This window comes from Phaethon aethereus (genome assembly GCF_964289735.1).
Source record: "Phaethon aethereus genome assembly, chromosome: 1".
NCBI classification, from domain to species: Eukaryota; Metazoa; Chordata; class Aves; order Phaethontiformes; family Phaethontidae; genus Phaethon; species Phaethon aethereus.
This window is the reverse complement of record NC_138575.1, coordinates 190,043,559-190,056,228: the sequence shown is the minus strand read 5'-3', so window position 1 is coordinate 190,056,228 and position 12,670 is coordinate 190,043,559. Positions and strand designations below refer to the sequence as shown.

At 36.8% G+C, this 12,670-nt stretch overlaps 1 protein-coding gene across 1 annotated transcript in view; it reads right to left on the bottom strand.

Moving 5' to 3' along the window:
* The window catches only part of LRCH1 (leucine rich repeats and calponin homology domain containing 1), a gene marked incomplete at its 5' end in the record, with an annotated part of 126,933 nt that overhangs the window by 19,618 nt on the left and 94,645 nt on the right, over nt 1-12,670 (bottom strand). Inside the window, 6 exons of the mRNA XM_082005656.1 lie at nt 436-540; nt 6,454-6,526; nt 8,984-9,031; nt 11,185-11,298; nt 11,982-12,018; nt 12,129-12,218. Of these exons, the coding sequence (XP_081861782.1) occupies nt 436-540; nt 6,454-6,526; nt 8,984-9,031; nt 11,185-11,298; nt 11,982-12,018; nt 12,129-12,218 (467 nt within the window). The remainder of the gene's footprint in view (nt 1-435; nt 541-6,453; nt 6,527-8,983; nt 9,032-11,184; nt 11,299-11,981; nt 12,019-12,128; nt 12,219-12,670) is intronic.

Here is a 12,670-nt window from a genome sequence, read left to right as displayed (position 1 = left end):
TCTTCATGGATTCCTCTTCTAATTAAGTTAGTTATGCACCTGCATATGGGAGCAGGATATTTTTATTAACAGTATCTATCAAAAAATAATAAACAAAAAAATGCAGAAAAGACAGTAGCAAAACCAACTGCTGTTTGTGTACAACTTCTATAAACAGTTGAAAGCAAAGCAAGTAAATAAACCTATATTGGAAATAGTTCTTGGAGTGGATATCATCGGAAACATTGTTTTGCCAGACTTGAAAACAGTAACACTCTTCACTCATTTACTTTTGATACTACATATTCTACAGCAAATTAACGTGCATCCTCTGAGGTGTTTTGTCTTATAAACATCCCCTCAAGAGTACTTTCATCCTTAACCACATGGGGCATTTGCCATATATTCGGGTCTCTGAAAACACAAAATTAAGGTAATTATATATAGAACACCTACCATTGTCACTCTCTCCTTCAGATGGGATACTGTAGCTAAAGTTGTCCCATGTTTGTGCCTGTGTAAGTGTGTTGAAGGAGATAGGAGGAAGACTGAGGGATGGCTCTGCTGGAGGGGAGTGACAGCCAGTCCAACCATGGTGGTATAAGGACCGGAGTGAGGATAAAAGGGGGCAGCAGCATTTCATATATGGCATTAGGATTGTATGGTAATGACAAAAATGTAATTCAAAGGTGATTAATACAAAATGTGTAATTTTGGAGAAAAGAATGAAAGATGGTGCAGAATAAAAAGAATGAGAAGTTATATGTTAGTACTTGCAAATCATACATTACATGTGCAGTTAAGGCTGTTAAGCTTAGCAAGATCATTGTAACCATAGCACTTTACGCAACTTGTTTACAATCAAGTTTTAAGAAAAAGTACCCATAGATTTTACTTCATAGCCTGACAAAAACCTTGACTCTGTGAATCAGAAGGTAAATATATCAGTTGTGAAGTTTCAGCAATGAAAACCTCAAAGAATAAGAATTTTGGTATTTTTTGTAACTATGTAATAAAAACACTTCCTTCCCCAAAGACAACGAAAATCTACACATCCATACAAAAATAATATTACATTACAACTTCCTAGCTGATTTGGTAAGTAGCAACTACGTTATGCTTTAGATTCTCATTCTGTTGAAATATGTTCTGTAAGTACATGTACTACAGATATTTTCCTTCTGTTCTGATTCACTTAATAGTACACGCAGCATTGCTTTTATTTCTTGCTGACTCCCCCAGCAATAAGTGGGGGTCCACAGTGGGCCCATCACCCTAGGAAAGTTCTGGTCCTCCGTAACTTTTACAGACTTTCCAGGGACAAGGACATGTGGTACTTCCACCAAAGGGTGATCCTGAGTTTGCACCACAAGCTGTGGCAAACCTGCACTGTAGACAGTCTTCTAATGAGCATAAGTTCAGTAACGATCTAACTGGGCTCTCTAAAGCATGCAAAATCGCACATTTACACAGTAGCTGGAACAGAATCTGGAGACTATACACCACACCACTGTAAAAGCATGTCTTACCTACAGTTCATGACCACCCATCAACTCACTATGGAGCTAAACTTGTATAGCAATGGTCCCTATTCGCCATTCATTCTGCCTTCTCTCCTTCAACTAGTCATGACAACACCTCTTATTTGTTCCTCAAATCCTTCAGCGGGCATTTTTATTCCTTCCCCATCATATCTACTCTGCACTTCTATCTCCTGTCTTGATTGTGGCAAGGATTTCCACCCAAGCTTTCCTCAAACCTCCATCCTACAGCGTTTCAGAACTGGACACCGACATCCTTAAAATCTCTCCTCCCTGCTAATCTTCAGCACATCATCCATCCTTTCAAAGCTTTTCCACTGGTTTCCTATCTTCTGACACAGAATTTAATTCTCTCCTTCTCTGCCCTTCACAATGATGTCACTCCTTAATGAGCTTTTCCTGTATCGGATCACAATGTTCCTTACCATTTCTGCCAGAAAAATTATGAACTCACTCATTGCTTGGTTTCCTACATATAGTTCCATGTTTTATCTGCTGAATCCCACACACAAGCAACATTCATGCCCCTCAAACTAAACCGAACTATCTCTACTTTAAATGCTAAACTATTACCCTAAATCAATCTAAATTACTGTGTAGATCAAAAAGCAGCTAAAACCATTTAATATTAGAAGAAAGGCCAAGGTAAAGTTTCAGCAAGCACAGGAAGTCCCTATTTTATACCACCGCAATTAGTAATCATAAGGAACATAACTACATAGACTTTCTTCTTCCCAGAACTCTGGAATCTGTATTAACATGATGATAATTCAGTGCTGTCTAAAACTTCACCTTAAATTTCTCTTGACACTCATCTGTTCCAGAGGTCTCTCTCTCTTTAGCCATGCCTTTTTCCAAAACCAGTTTACTGCTGCCGGCTATCCAAAAGATCAGCTGAACCTGAGAGTCAGCACAATTTAAACTCTGAGCAGAGTCAACACTGGGTAACAGAATACTGATTATGGCAAACGATAACAGTCTTTAATTATGCTGGCAATTAGGAATATCATTATTTTCCAAAGTATACAGATAATGCAGTTAGGAAAGAAAACAAATGGAAGGAATACCCAGAGATTAGAAGAACAGTAACTAGCATGCAAAAGAGGGAAAAATACTGTCAAGTTCTAATGATCATTATGTGTTCCAAAAAACCTGAAAGGCAGTAAGGCAAGCATATCCACAGACACTAACATTGTGCTTCAAATCCTCTGCAAGTAACCAAAATGAAGACATTGGATTCACAGGTAAGATTACGCTAAATAAACAGTTACAAGGGAACAACTTTTTACTTCACAATACAAACTGCTTTGTGATTTTGAGTTTTGTCAGTGGTTCTTTTAGCCTCTGAAGGTACAATTTTTTTTTTTATTTGTTGCTGTCACCTGGTTCAGCAGAAAACATGAACCTCAAGAATGGCACAGAACAAAAGCAAAAAATATTCTTGAGTATTGCAAGATGTGTTAGTAGATGTTCAGGCTTCAAGGTCTGGCATATTAAAGATATCATGGCAAGAACTTTGCAACATTCAACCATTAGCACCCACTCTGAACATTTTAATCAATTTATGAATCAAGCACAAAGAGTTTAAATTTGTTAATTCTTTTGAGTGATTCCTTTTTAGAGAGCAAAAGCACTTCCCAACAGCAAAACTATGGTTCTAAGAAAACTTGTTATTATTGCTTCTTTTCAATAGTAATTTTATAAGGTTTTCAAAATTAATGTGAATTTGAGAAGCCCATACTCTATGAAAGTATTTAAAATACAGGAGGAAATATTCTGAAAAATTCAAAAATCCTCTCTTTTTTTACCTTCTATGTAAATATCTGACCCTTGAAAAGAATCTGTCAAAAGTCAAAACACATTCATTACCTTTCAAAACACTTTCTTTGGGTATCATGTCAGCTACCAGATATGAATTCTCCCAATGTTTTGCCTAGCTTTAAAATGAAAGAATAAAAGGACCTTCAGTCCTGCGCACATATCAGTATGTACTAACACAGTATGTACTAATGCAGAAATTTCGGCCACTGTGGTTTATCCTCTGGAAACACTTCAATTCACGTGTACTTCAAAAAAATGGAATCCTTACCAGAAGTCTTACAGTTTACTTTCACCTCTCCAACCAACGTAAATCATTATGAGATGATGGGGTGAGGAGGGAGTCAAATAGAAACCAATGCTCATTTAAAATAGATTAAAATAAACACAGTAAAAATATAAATAAAAATCTCAAATTTCAGAAAGGTATCATTGCATATATTTTCATTGAAAATTTGCCACTGTTTTTTTCCAGAGCATGATGTACACATTTTAGAAGGTTTTAATGTTCTTTTAATCTTGCACTCAGATTTAAAAGATTTATAGAAAGAAGTAATTTAAATGTAAGCTCTAATGAAGTTAAATTGCTAAAACTCATTTCCAATGACTTTTAAATTTTTCCCTAAGGTTATGAAGAACTTCAATGCAAAAAGCTATTAAAATAACCTACAAACTGAGCTGAAAAAGTTTCCTGGATCACAAAATTGCTGGACCCCTAGACTAGCTCAGCTCTAGGGCAAGAAAGCAGTATATGATTAACAAGCACAAATTCAGACAGTGATAAGACGGTTCAAACTCACAAAAAACTTGCATAAAGTTTTAAAGGAAATACAGTAATGAAACTAGAGACATGGCAAGCTAACCAGCTTTAAGGGGAAAAACATGAGCATTCACAAACATGCCAATATTTTCTGTCATGTACTACCTCTATCTGTAAATTATTCTTACGTGTTAGCAAAACAAATTTTAATGCTACTTTTAGAGTAACTCTAGGGTGGGAGCAGGAAAGGAAATGATATGTAGCTTCACTACTCCTTTGCAAGGTTTCATTGTGTTATATTGTGCTACATTGCTAATACACTGTGTTTTTATCTGAAGTTGGACCTAGAGTTTTATTATCACCAAATTCCCCTGTCTTACCATGGTATAAATTTAAGGTAACATGACTGAAACTGGATGTGATGAGGTGAAAGATTGTGCAGTAGTGGCTCTAGGTTGGTGACTGTGGTGTATCATACAGAAAGGAAAATAAATTTAGATTGTTTTCTGCAACCCGTGGCTGTGACCAAAAGACACTATAGTATTGGCATACTCAAAGCGATTCAAATATATGACTTTGATTTGGTACAGTGCAGAAATCAACAGATTATGACCAGCTGGCTTTGGTATTTGATGAGGCTATAGACAGCTGCAATAGAGACAGGGGAAGAACTGTAGGTGTGCAGATCTGGTCTTCCATCATGCGACTTGGAGGATTTGTTGCAAATGACTGCAACCACTGCAATCCACTCTTCCTAGAAGTCCTCCAAAAATGATTCACTGGGCTATTTTGCCCTGACCTATTACAGTCATTAAGTAGAGGACATCTTGGTGCACTGATACACCGAGATTCGGAAGTGCAAGTTCAACTAACACTTGAACAAGAAGTCACGGTCTTGCATTTTCTCCCACAACGCTGCTTCCAGTCCCTGGCAGCAGGTTTCACTGGCAGCTCAGCAGAACACAGGCTGCATCCCGTGAAAGCAGCAACACGGCATGGGCCCGTTTACCTTCACACGTCTTTCTAATGGTGTTATTGCAATGTTGCCACTGGACTATGCAATTATCACTCAATGTTTTATTTTTTCCTAATCCTGAAAGGAGCCAGTTTACTGATCATTTCACCCATACTTTAAATATGTAGAGAAATAACAACATTTCTAAAGCATCAGGAACATATAAGAATAGATAGAGCCAGAGTTTAACAGTCCAACAAACTAAGATATGCAACTGAAGAGATCTGTCAAACTGTATATCATAACTACATCAGAAATGTAAAATATCCTCTTCATGAAACAAGGCTGGTTCAATACAATTTTCTTTGCTTTTTAAAACTTTTTTTTAAAAAAAAAACAAACCAAATCTATGGGTACAATTTCTTAAACATTCAAACGTGAAACTGCTGCCATTATTGCCAACATATTTTGTTATGGGAACTACAAGCTTGTAGTGGTTTACCAGCATTTGATTAAAAGCATTTTTGGTGAATGAAAGAAACCAGAACTAGTTCTAGGACCCAGAAACATAGTAAAAAACCCGTGGTTATTCTTTAGAGCTGATGTGAGATGATTTAACAATATTGACTACCCCAGTACAGACAAGACAAAAGCTGAGTTTAATCCTGTAGCTAATCCTGTTTTTAAAGTAAGCTGTTATCCAAGCCTTCAAATACATCAATGGGGTTTTTTTGGTGGGCTGTTTTTTTTTCTTCTTTTTTCTTTTTTTTTAAAAATAAACTGCTGCTTTTTCAAAGATTGATGGTTATGCAGATTTAGTGCATTACAAATTCATTAAACTCAGCTGCTGGCTGAAGTAAACATCTAATCTTCCTATAATGCTTGATCCTTACACAAGCGTAACTACTCAAAGACTCATTCCAATGAGCAATTTTCAGAGCAATGCATAAGCATTTTCCAAACAAGCCTAATTATTCACATATATTATTCAAGAAAACCTAAACTGCATCATGACATAGCAATTAAGCAAAAATCATATTTCAATTAGTATGTCAGCACAGATGATATATATGTATACATGTATAAAATATGTGTGTTTATACACAGATACACATATTTTTAAACATACGTACATATAATGTTATAAAACACCTAATTTATTAGTACTGGATGACAACTGATCCATATATAATGTGCCAAATACATACTTATTACAAATTCAATCTTGATTCAAAACTGTAACCTTAAAGTGTTCTGATCTTCTAACTGTTGCATAGAAAATATTTCATCACTGCCTTCTTAGGGGAAAAAATACAGACATCTATCTATGACAATCTACAGACACAGATTTAAAAAAAAAAAAATACACACAAATTCGTTAATTTTCTTTCTCTCATTACCTGACCGTGGCTTCAGTCCAAAGGGGATTGTGGTGTTTGTAGTAGGGGACATTGTTGGACTTTTATCCTTGTTCTGTGTAATTCAAGAACATAAATCTAAGTGAGACTAGCATCCAGAATATCTCAACACAACTGACAGTATAAAATGCAAAAGTTAACAATACTGCACGCTACAACTATTCCACCATAATCTGATCACAATATAGCCTCAACCCTATGATAATCTCCGTTTTTTACTCTGTCTTATTCCTTTGCTGGAAAAGATGACTTTCTGACCAAAGACTACAAGGTATTTCCCCTAGCTATAAACAAGCTCAATTATTTCTCAGTTTTCTCCCATGTAATCACTTGGTTCCATCAAACGTACAGTTTTGTGGCATAGTACATTTCGAAAAACAAACCAAAGACACTTTCTTCCTTAGATATGTTTCTTTCTTTCACAGAAGTATCATTCTGCATGGTATTTTTCCGTGCAACACTGAATTTCTGTCTAAAAAGCAGGAAGGAGGAAGTTAAGCATATACCTCAGAGCAGGATCACCCTTGACCCTGAACTAGGCTAACAGTTGCAGCAGGAAGAATGGAGTAGCAGCATACAGGAGAAAGTGAGGTATAATCATTATACCACCAATGGTAACACAGAAAGAGTCACGTAACCAAACTCTGTAATAAGAATCCCATTTAAAAAGTGATTCCTCAAGGAGCCAGGAACTATAGGATTCCCATCACCAAGACTCATGGAAAGTGGCTGGGTGCTCATGAATTTGCAAGGTGCTCGTACACAGTGCAACGTAGAGAGAGAAGCCCTGTTTCTGTACAGAAAATATGAAGGGAAAAAGTCTCCATAAGGAGCTCCCTACAGTTTCCCTTTTTGACCTTCTATTGAGATTCACACTGTGAAAGTGATAGGGTCAATAGAATCAGACTCCTCTCTAAAAACTAATCAAGGACAGGACATGAGTGTGCAAAAAGAAAGTGCACTGAAATCAACAGAAACTCCTGTGGAACAAGGAAGAGTCAAAACAAGAAAATATGGCAGAATGAACAAAATGTAAAAGAAATAAAATGTTTTATACTAAACTACTAACTCAGAAACAAGCTTATGAGAAATTATAAAAATATTTATACCCTAGTAAATCCTTAAGATAACAAGAATAAACCACAGGCCAAAAAAACCCACATAGCCATTACTGATGAGTGCAGTTATATTTTCTATGATATTCAATTACATGTTTCATTTAGTACATGAACCATTCAACAATTCATTTAGTATATAAGCCATTCATATAAAACATGATGATGATGGAGTGACTACATCAGCGGACAAGGGAAGAGCTACAGATGTCGTCTATCTGGACTTCCGTAAGGCCTTTGACACGGTCCCCCACAACATCCTTCTCTCTACATTGGAGAGAGATGGATTTGATGGGTGGACTGTTGGGTGGATGAGCAGCTGGTTAGATGGTCACATCCAGAGGACGGTGGTCAATGGGCTCAATGTCCAGATGGAGATCAGTGATGAGTGGTGGCCCCCAGGAGTCTGTATTTGGACCAGTACTGTTTAATAGCTTCATCAACACCACAGTGGGATCGAGTGCACTCAGCACATTTGCAGATAACACCAAGCTGAGTGGTATAGTTCACAAACCTGAGGAACGGGATGCCATGCAGAGGACAAGCTCAAGGAATAGGCCTGTGTGAACCTCCTGAGATTCAAAAGGCCAAGTGCAGGGTCCTGCACCTGGGTCGGGGCAACCTCCAGTATCAATACAGGCTGGGGGATGAAGGCATTGAGAGCAGCCCTGCCAAGAAGGACTTGGGAGTACTGGTGGATGAAAAGCTGGACATGAGCCGGCAATAGGCGCTTTGCAGCCCAGAAAGCCAACCGTATCCTGGGCTGCATCCAAAGCAGCGTGGCCAGCAGGTCGAGGGAGATGATTCTGCCCCTCTATTCTACTCTGGGGAGACCCCACCTGGAGTCCTGCATCCAGCTCTGGAGCCCTCAGCACAGGGAAGACATGGACCTGTTGGAGTGGATCCAGAGGAAGAGGGCCACAAAAATGATCCGAGGGATGGAATACCTCTCCTCTGAGGACAGGCTGAGAGAGTTGGGGTTGTTCAGCCTGGAGAAGAAAAGGCTCCAGGGAGACCTTACTGCAGCCTTCCAGTACTTACAGGGGGCTTACAAGAAAGATGGGGACAGACTTTTTAGCAGGGCCTGTAGCAATAGGACAAGGGGTAATGGTTTTAAGGTAAAAGAGGGTAGATTTACACTTGATAGAAGGAAGAAATTTTCACAACGAGGGTGGTGAAACACTGGGACAAGATTGCCCAGAGAGGGGTAGATGCCCCATCCCTGTCAACATTCAAGGCCAGGTTGCATGGGGTTCTGAGCAACCTGATCTAGCTGAAGATGTCCCTGCTCCTTGCAGGGGGTTGGACTAGATGACCTTTACAGGTCCCTTCCAACTCAAACTATTCTATGATTTTATGATTCTGTAAGAGATAAACAAATGGTACTAGCATCTTACCTCATTGTGAGAGGTTTGCCCACTTGTATTCCAAACAATTATATCATTCTGCAGATTTGGAAAGAAGGGGGAAAAAAAAAAAAAGACCATTTCAGCAACTGTATTAGTGATATACCACAACAGGATATTTTACGCATGATCCTGAGATACACATTAATGCTTAATTCTTTTTTTCACTGAAGCAATTAGTTTTTATGAATAATAAATACTTTTATTGCTATTTGAACAACATTTTAAAAAAACTGTGGAAATATTTGCACAGATTTGTGATTCAATCCTAAGTGATTATAACTGCATTGTAAGATTTGAATGTTTGTTGGTTCAAATGCACGATACAATTTTGTTTCACAGACTTTGTAATTAAACTATCACCAAGAGTTTAATATGCAAATATAGATTTTTAATATAGATTTGAAGAGAGACATATTCTCTAAGCAATTCATTTTATAAATTGCAATATAACATACCTTTTTTTACTACTTCTGTTACAGTTAAATTGGAAACGTGTAAACCACGTTAATAAATATGAAATACAATCATTAATTCTGCATCAGTCATAACTCAATCTGCAGAAACACAGCTGGCATAAGTAAAAACAACTTATAATGCAATTTAATTTTCTTCGGGCCAATTTTTTTTTTATCAATAAAAAATGGAAACAAAAATAAAAGATAGCACTTGGAACACTTGGTCCCAACAGTCACAGAGCTTTCCAAAAGTCTGCAAGATGGGAAAGAAGATTACACACCCATTTTGCTTCATGACTTTTCTTGGCTACTTTTCAAGTTCTAAAAAATTCTTCAGCGTTAGACTTCTTTCATAGTATTACCTCAACCACTGTATTACCTAGAATAAACAGAAACAAATCTTTCTCATCTGATCTGAGCCAGTTCTACCTGGGGACTTGCACATTTGAGTACTCCTGTGCTCAGGGACTATGCTCTCGTGACATGCCTGCTAGTTATGCCTATGTCGCAGGTCCAATCTCTCTCACAGCATGCAGGTCACTAATCAGAATTTTGCATTTATGCTAAACTGAATTAATTTAGTAACACAAGTGCTTACTGTATTACACAGAACGTAGTATGATTAAAAACTTGCTCTTGCAAGATGTGTTTCCACTTTGTGGAACGTGCCTACTGCTTTCACCTGCATTAACACAGTCCAGTTCTCAACCTCTACAAGTGTTTAAGAAGATTTATTTCTTCTTTTTACAAGGTTCTTAAAAGTGAATCTTGTTAAAAGTGTCCTTGTTAAACAGTCCATCAAAATACAGAGACTACACACATTTTGACACTGAATTGGCCTTATCTGTCAACCTCAGTAGTGTAGTAAGAACTCTTCCAAATAAAGTGTGGTAACCCCAACATACAATAACATAATGAAAGAGATGAACCAACTCATTTTTTTTTAATTTGATATTTTAAAGAAAAAAACAAACACAAAATTAAGACTAACAAAGTCACAAGGATATCATAGGAATATTTGACAGTAATGATGATTATACATAAGAATATTTGAAAAACAGCAAGATAAACCAGATTCAATCTATGTCTGGATAAGTTAGACCATATTAAGGTACTACCAATATAGACAGAACATTATGTAATTTTTTTCTCTGAAACTTCTTGCAAGAGCAGTCACAAAAATCCCTATACAAACAAGTTCTGAAGTAATAACATATGCACCAAATATTTAAATTAATTTATTCAGAGTTCTTCATTTCTGGATCATTGCAATGTACACAAAACTTAACTTTAAAACATGCACCTCAACCTATACACAGTCTGTTTGTAATATTAAACACATTAAAAATACTGCTGTTGAAAAACAAAAATTAGCAGCTTATATATCTATTGGAGTATTTGGGGTGAGAGGAAAAGAGGAATCACATGTTTCATTTTATTGAAGATCTAACTTTGAGGTGACTTAATTTTTCCAGGGGAATGCAACCACTGCAATGACTATAATGTTTATTGGAAGAAAAGACGTTTATTAATTTCATTATATCAGGTTTTTCCTGAAAGATAGGTCTTAATCAACTTCCCATTTACAGCCAAACCTTGAGATTTATGTTAAGGCAAAAAACCCAAAAAAACTCAACAGGCCTAAACCCACCATTATCTCCACACACAAACTGATGGAATGTAATGATCCATTCCAAATGTTTCCACACTTATTCTATCTAGACACCTCCATACCTGACTCAATGACCATTTTTCACCCTGTTCACAAGCTCCCACTTCAGGCTTTGCCTTCTCCATAATCAAGTCCCTCCTCCTCTGAAATTCTAGTTCCTCTTCAGCATTTTCCCTCTGTAAGATAAATAACTCTTTAGACTGTGTATCACTAGAAATAGAACTCTTTTTGCATAACATTACCTCAGAAGAATTTCTTACGAATACCGTGATGAAAAGCAAAGAAAGTAAGCAGATACTATATACTTGCAGTTCTAACAGGTAGTTAATGTAAATCTAAACAAAAGTACATCATACAGAATACCAGTTCACCAGTCAGGATACAGATCAAATAAGCAGCAGCATATATCACACTGTAAAACTCCAAATCATACTTTATACACTCTCTGTAACTATAGTGACAGTGCTCTGTGAAAACATTAGTTCTTCATTTACAAAATATTTTTGGGTTATTCTTAATGAATGTACTGTTTTCCTACACCAGAACAGGGAGATGGGGTGGGGGAATGGGAGATGAGTATGCACGGCTGAGCTATGAACCAGCATACATGAAAGCCACACATGGGGGAAAAAAATCCTAAGATGAAAAAGTGACAGATAAACCCAGAAAAAATTTATAAATAAACAGATAAAAAATAAAAATAATTGCATAGGAATTTTTAAAGAAGAATTATCTTTGTCCTCCATCCTACTAGTTTTTTCCCTTCCCTACTTGGGAATTAATAATTGAGGAGAATGTCGACTCTTTTCCTGTCTTTCCCCCACTCCAATATTTTGTAATAATACACTCATTAACGTACCTGACCAAGGGAAGACATCTCCATCTGCATTTGACCGCTATGTATAAAGATAAACAAATGCAAATATGTAACTCATTGTGTAGAAACTTGAATATGATGAATCTAACAAATGCATTATTTTTTTCTAAAAAAGGTAGATAAACACACTTTACTGTAGATTCCTGAAATTCTAAAGCTGTTCCTGGTTCCATGGGATACAGATTCACACCACTGCTGTCTGAAATATCCATGCTTAATCTGCAAGGTTTGAAATAAAAACATTGCACTGGGGTATAGCTTTGGTAACCATTCTGTTCAGCATTTTTTTTCAAACAAATGGATGTATGAAATACTTTTATAATCATGGTTCTAACCTGCTCAGTGTTATCTCTTTACAACTTTTTGAAATGCCTCCTGATGCTTCACTATCACCAGTTCAGTCAAAGCAACTTTAATGCTTTCCTCTGCAAAATGTCACCCTGAGCAACGGCTTGTATCAAAACAAAAGGACCTGTTTACTACCAACAACCATATCATTATCTAGAAGACTGTAGATCCAACTTCTAGCACTCTGTATTCAAACAGAAGCCGCAGTCCTGGTTAGATACACAAATTTAATTTACAGTGGATGAAAAGAAAGCAGGGCAACAACAAATTCACAACAGACGATCTGAAAGCAAGCAGTGCATATAGGAATCTGAAATAAACTT